At 45.5% G+C, this 16,259-nt stretch overlaps 1 protein-coding gene across 2 annotated transcripts in view; it reads right to left on the bottom strand.

The window, feature by feature from the left end:
- LOC122940929 (peroxisomal N(1)-acetyl-spermine/spermidine oxidase-like) overlaps positions 1-16,259 on the bottom strand; it is a 110,905-nt gene that overhangs the window by 74,625 nt on the left and 20,021 nt on the right. Inside the window, exon 1 of one of the 2 annotated variants that reach the window (XM_044297862.1) lies at positions 4,333-4,618. The exons of the other annotated variant lie outside the window; for it this stretch is intronic. Within the exon in view, the coding sequence (XP_044153797.1) occupies positions 4,333-4,600 (268 nt within the window). The 5' untranslated portion in view covers positions 4,601-4,618. Of the gene's footprint in view, positions 1-4,332; positions 4,619-16,259 lie in introns of those variants that run through there. 2 annotated transcript variants of the gene reach the window in all.

Raw genomic sequence — 16,259 nt, 5'->3', positions numbered from 1 at the left:
AATTTCTTGATGCATCGGATGGAGCAGTTCCTCCCCTGTGTGACTCCGTTCGCCAAGGCAAACCAGGTGCAGAACAGCATGACACTGCCGAGCCCTGCACATGTGGTATGCTGGAGGGGCACTGTGACTTGTCCCTGCAGTGGAGGCTGAGGACATGGTGGAGGATGAGGAGGCAGAGACGGACATTGTCGCAGGACCAACGGCGTGACAACATGGAAGAGGGAGAGGCGTGACCTGTCCAAGTTGCTGGTGTGGTTGTGCAGGAACCACATTCACCTAGTGGGCCGTAAAGTACATGTATTGTCCCTGACCGTAGTTACAGCTCCACACGTCGGCACTGCCGTGCACTTTGGACTGGCCCACCTTCTGTTCTACATGTGTGTGCAGGGCTGGTACTGCCTTTTTCGCAAAGAAATGACAGTTTGGGACTCTCCACCTCAGCTCGACACAAGCCATCAGTTCTCTGAAAGGTGCAGAGTCCACCACTTGGAAAGGGAGGGACTGTAGCACCAGCAACTTGGACAGGATCACGTTCAGCTTCTGCGCCATTGGATGCGTGCACGCATACTGTTGTCTCTTGGCAATCGCTTCGGTGATTAATTGCTGATGGAATGACTGACGAGGAGTAGGAGCAGGAGCATCTGGACCAGCAGAAGATGGAATTGACAGACAGCTCCCTTTGGCTGAGGTGGTGGAGCCTCGACTGGCTGAAACTGGGTTTGTGCCACTGGGTGATGTAGCGGTTGCTGCAGCAGGCTGGACCACATCACACACAGCGTGTGGCCGTACAGCGGGAAGGAAGGAGAGCGTTCCTTCCAACTGTGATGCCGGCCAGCCACTGCCACCAATGAAAATGCTTAAAAAGGGCTTGTGAGGGAGGGATTGGTTAGGTCCCACTGCCCCACCAATGAAAATGCTGAAAAGGGCTTGTGAGGGAGGGATTGGTTAGGTGTCACTGCCCCACCAATGGAAATAAACATGACGGCCAGAGGGGAAAGGGGGGTTGTCGGCATCCAGTTTCAGCTAGTATCTGAGCAAGTGAGCAGGAGAATGACCTGCAGTTCCTCTTCAATGTCACCCTGAAAATAGCAGCAGTGCAGCAGAGCCCAGTGCATCAGAGACCAGTGCAGCAGAGCCCAGTGCCACAGAGAACAGTGCAGCAGAGACCAGTGACCACTAGACCCTAGTCAGTTTTGTGCAGCAAATTCAGGTATGGTTACCATGTCAGCCTGAAATAAAAGCAGGGAGATATCAATGTAATGCCTTTTTCACACTGATTCTGCATTATGGTGAGTTGAGTCACATTTAAATAATACATGTAATTGTTATATAGTTTTATATATTTTAATATGCAGCTTGTGTTTTGTTATGCGCGTGAATCAGTCAGCGCCGACTAGCACCCCCTAAGCCCCGCTCCAGCACCCCCCACCCGGTCCCTGGGAAAATTGTCTTGCATGAAACTGGTCCTTGGTGCAAAAAAGGTTGGGAACCACTGCTCTATTAGCTGTTCCTCCTGAAAAGTAAAGCTGAGCCTACAGCATATACTACTTCTCGCGGTGAGGAAACAGAAAAGGACAGAGGCAGGTTGAGGACAGGTGAGGGCACAGGGTCTGCTCCCGGGCCATGCCAACTAAGGCCTCTTTCACACGGGCATCACGTTTTGGCTCAGGATGCGTCCCAGGTGCATTGCAGCAAACCAGCGCGAGTAGGTACGCAATTTCAGTCAGCTTTGACTGCGATTGCGTTCCGTTGTTCCATTTTTATCATGCGGGTGCAATGCATTTTGCACATGTGTGATAAAAAACTGAATGTGGTACCCAGACCTGAACTTCTTCACTGAAGTTCAGGTTTGGGTTCAAGGTTGTGTAGATGTAATTATTTTCCCTTGAAACATTGTTATAAGGGAAAATAATAGCATTCTTAATACAGAATGCTTAGTAAAATAGGGCTGGAGGGGTTAAAATAATAATAATAATAATAATGATTTACCTCACCTTAATCCACTTGTTCGCGCAGCCCGGCTTCTCTTCTTTCTTCTTTCGTCAGGACCTGGGTAAAGGACCTTTGATGACATCACTGCACTCATCACATGGTCCATCACATGATCCATCACCATGGTGTGATGGACCATGTTATGAGCGCAGTAACGTCACCACAGGACCTTTTCCTCAAAGAAGAAGAAAGAAGAGAAGCCGGGCTGCGCGAACAAGTGCATGAGGTGAGTTAAATTTTTTTTTATTTTTTTTTAACCCCTCCATCCCTATTTTACTTAGCATTCTGTATTCAGAATGCTATTTCTTTCTCTTATAACCATGTTATAAAGGAAAAATAATAATGATCGGGTCCCCATTCCGATCGTCTCCTAGCAACCGTGCGTGAAAATCGCACCGCATCCGCACTTGCTTGTGGATGCTTGCGATTTCCACGCAGCCCCATTCACTTCTCTGGTGCCTGCGTTGCGCGAAAAACGCACAAAGAGGAGCATGCTGCGATTTTCACGCAACGCACAAGTGATGTGTGAAAATCACTGCTCATGTGCACATATAAATGAATGGGTCCAGATTCAGTGCGGGTGTACCTCACGCATTGCACCCCAGCACGGAAACCTCGCCTGTGTGAAAGAGGCCTAAGGGTCGTGTCTGATGAACCCACCGTCTGTTGGCTGGGGGTGTCTGATGTCACTTGGGATGACATGGATGAGTTAACCAATCAAGAACCGCTGGGTTTCTGGTCAAGACACGACCGCTAGATGACATCGGAAGCTCAGGCCTCTCTCTGCGACTATTAGTGCCACGACCCCCTACTATGCTGCTACCTCTGCTTGTGCCAGAAACATTCCTGCCTCTGCCACTCCTTTGTGCATGACCTGGCACTTCTCTGCCTGACATACTTGTAGCTGAACCAAACAAAGAAAAAAGGAAATTAAAACACCCCTAAATAACACCAAATGTGAACGGCATGTATTTTTCTCTTGTTCTCTAGAAATATGACAGTTTTCTCTTCTGTTTGGATCCCCAAATAATCTTTCCCTGCACTTGTAAATCATATTTTTTTCCCAATGATGTTTTCTGTATGACTCCCTAGCCCCTGCAACGTCTGTCCCTGCAGTAAGATGCAGTGAAATGATTCCTCCCTATCCTTATCGTGCACTTATGAAGCGCCTTTTTTTTCACAATGAGGTTTTCTTTCACCCTCCCTAGCGCTTGCATAAACGTCTGTCCCTGAACAAAAGTACGATGGTGAATGGCAGAATCTAAGATGGCCGCCGTATTTATAGGGCTGTAACATCACCGCGCTGGATGGCTGCTAATTGGCTGAATGCATGGCATTATAGGTCATCCCGCCTTCCCAGAGTTCCTTGCCCCATGTCCTCACACATGTAGCCGCCATTGTTGCCGCTATGTTAGGAAAAACTGTGATTCGGTACCACGAAGCGAGAGAAAATTCGCATTCGTTCAGAATCAAATTTTTCCTGAAATTCTGAACGAAATCGACCTCATCAGCTTCAATCTCTAATCATGATTTATAATGCTATGTGCCTCTGCTTGACTTTACTTCTACAGCATGGGTCAGCAACCTCTGCCACTCCAGCTGTTGTAAAACTACAAGTCCCAGCATGCTCCATTCATTTCTAAGAGAGTTCTGAGAAGAGCAGAGCAAATATCCATGCTGGGATTTGTAGTTTCACAATAGCTGGAGTGCCGGAGGTTGCCTACCCCTGTTCTACAGGATCATAGTGACAGCTTTATGTCTGTATGATCCTGTAGAAATACAGTAAGGTCCTGCAGAGGCACACAGCATTATAACTCATGATAATGCCCTGCTCTCCTGCAAGACGAGCAGTGTCCAGAACAGAGGATCACACTTACACATAGAGCGGGATTCCTGCAATGGACTCGATTGTGTGAAACAGCCCTAAGGGTAGGATCTCATCTGTAGCACAAAGTATGGTAGTCTGTTCTGTAAGAGGATCTACCGGGATCTAACAGGGATAATGGAATCTGATCGCTCTCCGGCATAAATGCCAGCTTTCACCCGGACAAATGACGCTGTAGTATTTGTCTGACCAAAAGCTGGCATTTATGCGGGAAAGCCTCAAGATCCCATTATAGTCCAGATATGCCAGAAACAGTAAAATCCACTAGTCTGTTCCTCTGCCACTTTGCGCGCAATGTGAACGCAACCTAAGCTCCAATATGAATAGCGCCACCATGTGACAAACAGCTTGTCCTAATACATGTCTTTCCTGTATTTTCACTCACATGTTTATTACCACCCAAACGTTTTCCCTGCTATTACTGCACCATAAAAGACATATCAGAAAATAATTACCGAAACGCTCTGTGCGGATCCGGCCTCCGGTTCTCCCAGTAGCCTCTAGAACTTTTATATTTTGGAAGCCATGTTTGTGCAGCTTTTCTGCAGCTGCGATACCAGAGATTCCAGCACCGATAATGACCACGACTGGACCCTGAGGACCCAAGGGTTCTGGTTCTTCTGAGTCCATAGAATTATGCTTGGTATCGGACAGTGCCACAAGTGGCAGGGCAACAAAGAGGAGGAGCCTGGTAGCCAGCCCTGTCTGCATGTTGATGACCATTCTTGTTCTTCCTTGAAAGTGGCGACCAAAGTAGAAGATGCAGGGGAGATGTGCAGAGTGTCCCTGCTTGCTTTATCTCACATTTATGTCTGGGTTCTGGAAGGAGTTATGTTTCCACATCTGCACAATGTATAAAAAACGTACCATTTTTACTGGACAGATTCCTGCTTCATTATGATTTTGGAGTCTTCTGCAGCTGCCACGTCCCTAAGGGGCCCTACACATATACAGACGTGGACAAAATTGTTGGTACCCTTTGGTCAATGAAAGAAAAAGTCACAATGGTCACAGAAATAACTTTAATCTGACAAAAGTAATAATAAATTAAAATTCTATAAATGTTAACCAATGAAAGTCAGACATTGTTTTTCAACCATGCTTCAACAGAATTATGTAAAAAAATAAACTCATGAAACAGGCATGGACAAAAATGATGGTACCCCTAACTTAATATTTTGTTGCGCAACCTTTTGAGGCAATCACTGCAATCAAACGCTTCCTGTAACTGTCAATGAGACATCTGCACCTCTCAGCAGGTATTTTGGCCCACTCCTCATGAGCAAACTGCTCCAGTTGTGTCCGGTTTGAAGGGTGCCTTTTCCAGACTGCATGTTTCAGCTCCTTCCAAAGATGCTCAATAGGATTGAGGTCAGGGCTCATAGAAGGCCACTTTAGAATAGTCCAATTTTTTCCTCTTAGCCATTCTTGGGTGTTTTTAGCGGTGTGTTTTGGGTCATTGTCCTGTTGCAAGACCCATGACCTGCGACTGAGACCAAGCTTTCTGACACTGGCTAGTACATTTCTCTCTAGAATTCCTTGATAGTCTTGAGATTTCATTGTACCCTGCACAGATTCAAGACACCCTGTGCCAGACGCAGCAAAGCAGCCCCAGAACATAACAGAGCCTCCTCCATGTTTCACAGTAGGGACAGTGTTCTTTTCTTGATATGCTTCATTTTTTCGTCTGTGAACATACAGCTGATGTGCCTTGGCAAAAACTTCGATTTTTGTCTCATCTGTCCACAGGACATTCTCCCAGAAGCTTTGTGGCTTGTCAACATGTAGTTTGGCATATTCCAGTCTTGCTTTTTTATGATTCGTTTTCAACAATGGTGTCCTCCTTGGTCGTCTCCCATGTAGTCCACTTTGGCTCAAACAACGACGGATGGTGCGATCTGACACTGATGTTCCTTGAGCATGAAGTTCACCTTGAATCTCTTTAGAAGTCTTTCTAGGCTCTTTTGTTACCATTCGGATTATCCGTCTCTTAGATTTGTCATCAATTTTCCTCCTGCGGCCACGTCCAGGGAGGTTGGCTACAGTCCCATGGATCTTAAACTTATGAATAATATGTGCAACTGTACTCACAGGAACATCTAGTTGCTTGGAGATGGTCTTATAGCCTTTACCTTTAACATGCTTGTCTATAATTTTCTTTCTGATCTCTTGAGACAGCTCTTTCCTTTGCTTCCTCTGGTCCATGTCGAGTGTGGTACACACCATATCACCAAACAACACAGTGATTACCTGGAGCCATATATATAGGCCCAATGGCTGATTACAAGGTTGTAGACACCTGTGATGCTAATTAGTGGACACACCTTGAATTAACATGTCCCTTTGGTCACATTATGTTCTGTGTTTTCTAGGGGTACCATCATTTTTGTCCATGCCTGTTTCATGAGTTTATTTTTTTACATAATTCTGTTGAAGCATGGTTGAAAAACAATGTCTGACTTTCATTGGTTAACATTTATAGAATTTTAATTTATTATTACTTTTGTCAGATTAAAGTTATTTCTGTGACCATTGTGACTTTTTCTTTCATTGACCAAAGGGTACCAACAATTTTGTCCACGTCTGTACATTTGGTCTATTTTTTTAACTGCATGTGGTTTATTTATTCAGCTTGTTTCTCACATATACGTATTTTTTTAGCCAAAGCTAGAAGTGGATTCTGCAGGAAAGAGTATAAGCCATTTCTTTATAATTCTCATTCCCCTCTAACCCACGTCTGTCTTTGACTCAAAAAATTGAACCAAACACTGTCACAAAAAGCTTTTGTGTGAATCCACTCTTAGGCTCCATTCACACGTCTGCAGTGTTTTGTGGATCCGCAAAACACCAGGCCAGTACCCCAATAGAAATGCCTATTCTTGTCCACAGCTGCGGACAAGAATAGGACATGTTCTATTTTTTTGCGGAGCCGCGGACCGGAAATACGGATGCAGACAACACACTGTGTGCTGTCTGCATCTTTTCCGTCCCCATTGAAAATGAATGGGTCCGCACACATTCCGCATAATTGCGGAACGGATCCGGAGCCAAAGTGTGGATGTGGGAATGGACCCTAAGGCTACTTTCACACTTGCGTTGTTAATTCGGTATTGAAATCCGGCAGAGGATCTCAATACGGGAATTAAATGGATCTGTTTTGATATTACACATCAGGATGCATATGTTCCGTTAGAATGCGGCTGTATGAAATCAAAACTGAAAAAAACTGATCCGCTACTAAATACATTGAAATTCAATGGGTGATGGATCCTGTTTTTTAGGCTCCTGGTTATCAGGGATGGCCTGGCCCCTGCAGTGATCGGGCGTTCACCAACTATTACGTCATATGTCGGGAAAGGGTTAATGGGGAGGGACAGCATTCATGTAGTTTCGAGCAATACTGGAGCCAGAGAGATCTGGCAGGCTGTTCCCCGATATCCCAAACACTAGTGTGTAAAAACAACCACAAAAGTCTTTAAAAGCATCATAAAATTGTGAGCCAAAACTAAAGTAACCCTCCAGGTCTAGTGTAAAGAGGGCAGGGACTAGCCATCGAATGAACAGCACATCGAGAGACGTAACTAGACTATCCCCCACCACAGCTACTTCCCCGCAATCCCCTCTCCTGCAGCTAGCCAAGATCGCTCACGCCCTCCATACAACCCCCACCCACTCGGTCATATAACAAATGTACAAATATAAGAACCAGCAGGGTTGGGTTTTTTGTGATTCTACGGTTGCCTTATTCACAACCTGCAAGTCACTTTGCGTCCCTGTTCCTTTCAGTGGCTGCACTCAGGTTCTTTATTGTGTGATAGCTGATGTGCCGAGGATCGCCATGTAACCCCATCCTACACACATGAACATTGCACCAAACTGAGCTGTATTGTGCACTGCCATACATCAACATTATAGGCTAGGGATCAACAATGTTTGGCACTCCAGCTGTTGTGAAACTACAACTCCCAGCACGCACACTTGGCTGTTCTTGTAACTCCTGTACAATTGAAAGGAGGATTCTGGGAGTTATAGTTTCAGAACAGTTGGAGTGCTGGAGGTTGCTGATTCCTGTAGGCCATCAATACTGATCAAGGGGTCTAGACTCCAGGTTTCCCACCAGTCATCACAGTGAGAGAGCTCCATGTTCCTGGATGTCATGCACCTCGTTTTTTGTTCACACAGACATAATGGCTTCCCAGTATGATGGCTGGGCCGAGCACTGCATCCTTTCCCGCTTAACTCCTTCCAGCATGTAAACTACACGTATGGTGCAGCGGGAAGTGAGTTCTGATGCTTTTCAGTGATGGATTAACCCCTCACATGCCGCGGTCAATGCTGCCCGCTGCATCTGTGGGGTTTGCAGAAGGTAGGGGCTCCCTCTCTGACCCCATTGACCCCCAGCACTGTGATGAAAAGGGGCCAATGGCTGTTATTGCAACTTTAGGCCTTGCAATGGCCTTGGGGCCCGTCAGCTATGGAGGCCTTACTTTCAGGCTGGGTCTCATAGGCAAACTGTCAGTGTAAAACTGACAGTTCAATGCAGTACAATACAGCATGCACTTTACTGCATTAAAACAGGGATTAAACCCAGAAAAAAAACTGCAAAAAAGTGTTATTAAAAATTAAAAGTTTCAAAAGTAAACAAAAATTGTCCTTTCCCCTTGTTATGTAACAAAAATTCCAAAGATTTCAGAATGAATAAACTTACGTATGCTAAGTGTGATTAAATATACTATAATACAAACAAATCACATACTGAATAATACAAAATCTATACATCACTAGCCTATATGGGGTGGAGAATCCATCGGTCATGCTATAACACATGGCTGTCTGCCTTGTTATAACACATGACCGACACCCCAGGCTGTACAAGAGATAGGGCAAATCAATATTTACATCCTACCTAGAATGAAGTCTTCAATGGAGTCTCCTGAATGAATGTGAGCAGCAGAGTTTAAACCTTTTAGCTCCTCCTTCATTGTGCCATTGTGCAGCATCCATGTCTCTGAGATCACTCAGGAATGTGGTCTTATCAGCACAATGGGGGATGGGTACATCATTAGAAGGCACATCATTACACAGAATGGTAATAGGAAAAGGGAACATAATTAAATGGACAGAACCAACCAGTACTTTGAAAATATCCTTACAATATATCCCTCATCAAGTACAATTTAAAAAAATGGACATATTAGGTATATTCGTGTCCGTAACGACCAGCAAATAAAAACGTTGTCAGAAAATGGCTGTACTGGTCCGCAGAGGCTGTTCAAAAGCAACATGGTGCCTGTAAACCAATTATTGCCCTGCAAAAGCCAGAAGGTGGCCTTTACCTTCTGAACCCTTCACTTCTGGAGGATTTCATTTATTATTTTGCCTCAGAGACTCAGTCAGCACAAGATGCGTAAATCACCACATTTGGCCTCAAATACTTATGGTGCTCTTATACGCCTGAGCCCTGTGGTATGTCCAGGCAAAATATTAGGGCCCCATGTAGGGTGTTTCTAAAACCAGTAAGCACCGTATAATAATAAGCAGGGAAGTATATAGAAATCATTAGGCCTCATAGCAAGAATCTAAATTGGGTCCCAAATGCCCTGGTCATGGCCCCTCCTACTACCTACCGCACTACCTGCCTGGCTCCTCCCTGCCTTCCTCTTTACACCAATAAGTAGTGTGCCATCCTTCACCATAGAATGTGCCTGCTTCTTATTATATAATGTGCTATACCATACCCCTTCCCCAATGAACTGCTGTCTGCTTCTATTTCACCCTTCCCATCCTCTCCCCTCCCATTGCTAACACTGTGTGTGCCTCTCTGGCTGGCTATCACTGTGGAGAGCGCATTCAAGGCCTGGGGTAGATATTCACAGCCTGGACTGGAATCTGGACTGTATCCTTTGTGTGTGCACTCTTGGCTACCATTAACCCCTTAGGGACACAGCCTTATTTCACCTTAAGGACCAGGCCATTTTTGCAAATCTGACCAGTGTCACTTTAAGTGCTGATAACTTTAAAACGCTTTGACTTATCCATGCCCCTCAAGGTATTCAAAACTGATTTTACATACGTTGTTAACCCTTTAGGTGTTGCACAAGAGTTATTGGCAAATGGGGATAAAATTTTAGAATTTCATTTTTTTGCCTAATTTTCAATTTTAACCATTTTTTTCCACTAACAAAGCAAGGGTTAACAGCCAAACAAGACTGTATCTTTATTGCCCTGACTCTGCCGTTTACAGAAACACCCAATATGTGGCCGTAAACTACTGTACGGCCACACAGCGGTGCGTAGAGTAACAGGTGCGCCGTTTGGTTTTTGGAGGGCTGATTTTTATGGACCGGTTTATTTACACCGTGTCCTGTTTCAACCCCCCTGATGCACCCCTGGAGTAGAAACTCCCTAAAAGTGACCCCATTTTGGAAACTACAGGATAAGGGGACTATTTTTTGGGGGACTATTTTTTGGGTAAATATGATTTTTGGTTGATCCATATTACATTTTTGTGAGGCAAGGTTACCAAAAATTTAAATTCTGAAATTACATCTCCATTTGCCATTAACTGTTGAGGAACACCTAAAGGGTTAATAAAGTTTGTATAATCAGTTTTGAATACCTTGAGGGGTGTAGTTTCTTAGATAGGGTCACTTTTAGGGAGTTTTTACTCTAGGGGGGGCATCAGGGGGGCTTCAAAAGGGACATGGTGTCAATAAAAAAGGCCATCAAAATCGGCCTTCCAGAAACCATGTCGGTCCTTTCCTTTTGCGGCCTCCCTTTTACTGTTACAGCAGTTTACTACCACAAATGTGGCGTTTCTGTAAACTGCAGTATCAGGGTAATAAATTGTAACTTTTGTTTGGTTGTTAACCCTTGTTTTGTTACCGGAAAAAATGGTTAACCGTGTTAATCTGGGGGGTTAGGTCATGGGATATTTTTATAGAGGAGATTCTTACGGACGCGGCGATACCTAATAAGTTTAAGTCTACTCTTTTTTTACAATTATTTAGGTTTTTGACTATATTATCCTTTTTGATACCCCAAAAATTTTTTGTATCTCTAAAGTCTGTGTCTTTTTTATTTCTTTTATATCCGATTATCTTATGTGGGGGCTCATTTTTTGCGGGATGAGACAACGGTTTTATTGACACTATTTTGGGGGGCTATATGACTTTTTTATCGCTTGCTATTAAACTTTTTGTTATGTAAGGTGACCAAAAAAAATTTCTTTTTGCACCTATTTTTATTTTATTTTTTGACCGTGTTAATCTGGGGGGTTAGGTCATGGGGTATTTTTATAGAGGAGATTCTTATGGACGTGCGATACCTAATAAGTCTATTATCCTTTTTGATACAAAAAAATAATTTTTGTATCTCTAAAGTCTAAGTGTCATTTTTTTTAAAATCTGATTATCTTATGTGGGGGCTAATTTTTTGCGGGATGAGACAACGGTTTTATTGGCACTATTTTGGGGCTATTTGACTTTTTGATCGCTTGCTATTAAACTTTTTATTATGTAAGGTGACAAAAAAAATAATTTTTTTGCACCTTTATATTTTTTTTTCTGGACCGTGTTAATCTGGGGGGTTAGGTCATTTGGTAGTTTTATAGAGGAGATTATTACCGACGCGGCGATACCAAATATGTCTACTTTTAATAAATTATTTTAGTTTTTTTGGGTTTCAAGTCTGAGAACCAGTTTTTTTTATCCGATGTCAGTGCTAAATTGGGATACAAATTTAGTACTCCATGGAAGTGTGATACTCCCTGAAGCAACCGTCAATGCAGAGGCCCGGATGATTGGGGGACGTGTCGCACTGAGTAGTGGTGTCCTTCCGTATCCCCCTCCTGCGACACACTCTGCACTTTTTTTGGGTTCGTCCCTTCTTTCCAGTATGGGGGACCACACCTGGAAAGTGTTCCCGAGGTACTCCGGCCTGCTCTTTCTCGGTCCGAAAAGATCAGGGCCTTGAGGACTGCTTCATAGAACTGGAGGAATGTCCCTGTGCTGCCAGCGCTTCGGGATAGTACTAAAGAGTTGCACATGGCAACCTGTACCAAGTAGACCGCAACTTTTTTGTACCATGCCCGGGTTTTGCGCATGGTGTTATATGGCTTGAGGACTTGATCAGAGAGATCAACTCCTCCCATATACCGATTGTAGGCGACGATACAATTGGGCTTGAGGACCGTTGCCGCGGTACCTCGCACAGGGACAGGGGTGATGCCGTTACCATGAATTATGGACAGCATAAGGACATCCCTCTTGTCCTTATACCTGACCAGCAACAGGTTTCTAGTGGTACAGGCACGGGTCTCTGAGGATAGGTACCTGGAGGGGGTGGGCAGGGAGGCCGCGTTGATTTTTCCGCACGGTCCCACAAGCGGACGTGGATCTGGCAGCAAGGGACTGGAACAAGGGGATACTGGTATAAAAGTTATCCACGTAAAGGTGGTAACCCTTATCCAGCAGTGGGTACATAAGGTCCTACACTTGTTTCCCGGTAACACCCAGAGTGGGGGGACATTCTGGGTGTTGAATCCGGGAATCTCGCCCCTCGTATACACGAAATTGGTAAGTGTACCCTGAGCTACTCTCACAAATTTTGTATAGCTTCACGCCATACCTCGCCCGCTTGGAGGGCACATACTGGCGGAAAATGAGTCTCCCCTTGAACGCAATGAGAGACTCATCAACCGCGACCTCCCTTCCAGGTACATAGGCCTCCATGAATTTGGCCCCAAAGTGATCGATGACCAGCCATATCTTATACAGACGGTCATGGGCAGGATCACCTCGGGGGGGGGGACATGCTGCATTATCGGAATAATGCAGACATTTCCGGATGGCCTCAAACCGGGAGCGTGTCATGGCCGTACTGTAAAGTGGGGTCTGGTATAGGACGTCCCCACTCCAGTACAGCCTGACACTGGGTTTCTTGACCTGGCCCATATGCAGCACGAGGCCCCAAAATGTCCTCATTTCGGCTGCACTGACCGGCGTCCAGCCACCGGACCTGGCCAAAAAGGAGCCCGGGTGTTGAGCGACGAACTGTTGGGCGTACAGATTTGTCTGCTCCACCATCAGATTTACCAGTGGGTCACTGAAAAAATGACAAAAAAAGTAATATTCAGTGTAGCCCACTGTGGAAATTTGGATTCCTGATTGGCCTACAAAATCAGGAATCACGGGCTCGTATCGCTCTGGGCTACACCAGACAAGTTCACCGGCAGGGTGTTCCGGTGGATTTAACTGGTGGGCTGGGAAACCAGTATGAGCCCCAGAGCTGCTCGTACTAGGCTGGGACACAGGGTCCCTAACATGGCGGTCCCCTTGCTCCGCCTGGCAGTGTCTCCGCCGCCTTGGGGGCTCATCATCATCGCTAGATGAAGAGGAAGACGTGGATGATAACAGGAATGTGGGGTCATCCTCGTCCTCACTGGGACTCTCGGAGTCGGAGGCAAGCTGGGCGTATGCCTCTGCGGCCGAGAACGTCCGACGAGCCATAGGGGAGTGTGTGTCTGCGTGTATATTTGCGTGTGTGTAAATCTTTATTTGGTGTGCGTGTGTGTGGGGGCACGGGTGTTCACGGACTTAACCCTAAAACTAACAGAAAAAATAAAAAATAACTAAAAAAATGTGGAGAAAAAAATTCAAAACCGCCGATCAACCGTCTGAAGTTGATCAGCGGTGGGGTGTGCGATGCGCTAACAGTGGCCTGACGCTAAGAATGCCGGCCACAGTCAGCGTACACAAAAAAAAAATACTGCACCCCAAAAAAGTGGGAGGGGGGGGCAAGCAGCAGCACCCCTGGGGCATCTAGGGTCACACAGCTGTGCTGTGGACCCCAGACACCCTAACTTAGGGTGATGCAATAAAACTTCACAAACTAACTTTCCCTTTTTTTTCCCTGCCTAACCCAAACTTTCACTATGCTGTCCCTATGTACCTGATGGGGGGTGCTGGGGGCACAGATCGGGTCCTGGGGGCACAGATCCGGTGCTGCTGGCAGCGATGGCGGACACGTGCAGGCAGCTCCTCTCTCCTCCGGCTCCGGAACACAAAAGGGGGAGGAGAGGAGCGCCTGCCTCTTTTGAATCTGCCGCTGGACCGCCCACAGACCAATCAGAAGTGATCCTGAGTGGTGATGTCACCATCACCACTCAGGATCACTGAATGGTGATTGGTGGGGTGAAATTACACCACCATCACCATCCTGTTCCGGGTTATCGGGTCTTCAGAGACCTGCGGTTTTCTGCGATCGCATACATGGGGTGGTCACCGAACCCCCCGGCGCATTTGCCCCAAGTGCCTGCTCAATGATTTGAGCAGGTACGGGGTTCCGATCGCCGCCCGCCGCGCGGCGGTGATCGAAAATACACAGGGAGTACAGGTACGCCCTGTGTCCTTAAGTACCAGGACATCAGGGCGTACCTGTACGCCCTATGTCCTTAAGAGGTCAAATAAACAGTCACACCGGACATGCTGCTGTGAATCTTCTTTGCTATCTACCATTATTCTGGGACTGCTTTGGATCTGTGGTCCTATCGCGGCTGGTGCATTCCGGATGGGTCAAGAGGTCTGTTTGTGCTGCTCTGCAACTCTCTTTTATCGCTGGAATCTGGACTGGTGACGGTTAGTCTGGATGGTCAGTTAAAGATTTCTGCACTTTGTTAGAACTGATGATCTATCCTCTGGATAGATCATCAGCATCTGATCGGCGGGGGTCCGACTCCCGGGACCTCCGCCGATCAGCTATTTGAGAAGGCAGCGGCGCTCCAGCAGCGTGGCTGCCTTCTCACTGTTTACCACTGGACCAGTGACTAGTATCAATGGCCTGGGCGGGGCTAAGCTCCGTTCACTTGAATGGAGCTTAGCCCAGCCCAGGCAAGTTGATACTAGTCGTGACGTCACTGGGCCAGCGGTATACAGTGAGAAGGCCGCGGCGATGCTATAGCGCCGCTGCCTTCTAAGACAGCTGATTGGCAGGGGTCCCGGGTGTCTGACCCCTGCTGATCAGATGCTGATGATCTATCCAGAGGATAGATCATCAGTTTAAACAAAGTGCAGAACCCCTTTAAGTCACAGGGCGACACTTGCTGGCAGAGGAACAGGGCCAGGACAAGGTCTTTTGGAGCCGCAGAGCTATTAGGCAAATGGCACCCCCTTTGTAGAATCAATTAACCCCTTCCTAACATTGCAATTTTCATATTTTGCATTTTTGTTTTTCACTCCATGCCTTCCTGGAGTTATAACTTTTTTTTTTTACTTTTCCAGTCACATAACCATGTAGGGATTGTTTTTTTTGTGCAACAGGTTGTACTGTACTTTCTAATGCCACCATTTTTTAAATGGCGTGGAATTGGGGGGAAAAAAACACTATTCCGACGCAGTTTTATGGGTTTTGTTTTTATGGCATTCACTATGCAGTAAAATTGACTTGTGCTTTTCATTCTCCAGGTCAGTACGATTATGGCAATACCACACTTGTCTAGTTTTTTTTTGCATTTTAATGCTAAAAAAAATAAAAACTTTGGATTTTTTTTTCTTGTCATTGCCGTATTTTGACCCCCATAACTTTTCTATAGTTATGTCTACGGAGATGTGTGAGGGCTAATTTTTTGCAAGATGATCTGTAGTTTTTGATGATACTTAATTTTTGTCATTTTGGTGTGTGTATGACCCTATTTGTATGTATGTATCAGCAATTTTTTCCTGTTACGCCGTTCACTGCTCCAAGTGGACTCCATCATCAGATTGCAATCTGTATAGAATAATGAAATTTGCTCCGTTATTCTAAATAGAAACATGTATATTACAGTTCAGTGCTGCCACCTGCTGGCCTGAAGAGAGGTGAAACGCGTGTCTAGGGGCCAGCGCTCGGGGCAAGATCTGAGTAGTGGTCTATCATGTCGCAGGGTATGTTATTTGGATATATGTAATTTTAACCTGGGTATAATGTCCATGTTCTGGGGTTGCCTCTGATCGGGTGTGCTCATCTCTACACAGTGTCTCGGTATAGCTACGTATTAGTAGCTGTACATTATCATTTTTGCTTCACAGTTCATGAGACCAGTGACACTGAATATATGATATAGCACATTAGTTTATGGTGTATTTTACATGTATGGAAGGCATCCCATTATATGGGGGAACCCTCTATGTATATGCCCCGATAGAGACATCACAGGTTTGCTGTTGGGATATATGTGATTAGGCATTTTCTAGATTGGATAGGCGTACTACCCTTGACATATATCACTCTACGTGTATGCCCCTTGCTATGTTCTCTGTATCTATACTCTATCGTGTCTCTTTCTATTTGCTGAACCCTTATTTATACTTTGTTGAACAATAAAGATGGCAATTTTTTTTAAAAA

Source organism: Bufo gargarizans, chromosome 6, assembly GCF_014858855.1.
Source record: "Bufo gargarizans isolate SCDJY-AF-19 chromosome 6, ASM1485885v1, whole genome shotgun sequence".
NCBI classification, from domain to species: domain Eukaryota; kingdom Metazoa; phylum Chordata; class Amphibia; order Anura; family Bufonidae; genus Bufo; species Bufo gargarizans.
This window is presented reverse-complemented; position numbering and strand designations above follow the sequence as displayed.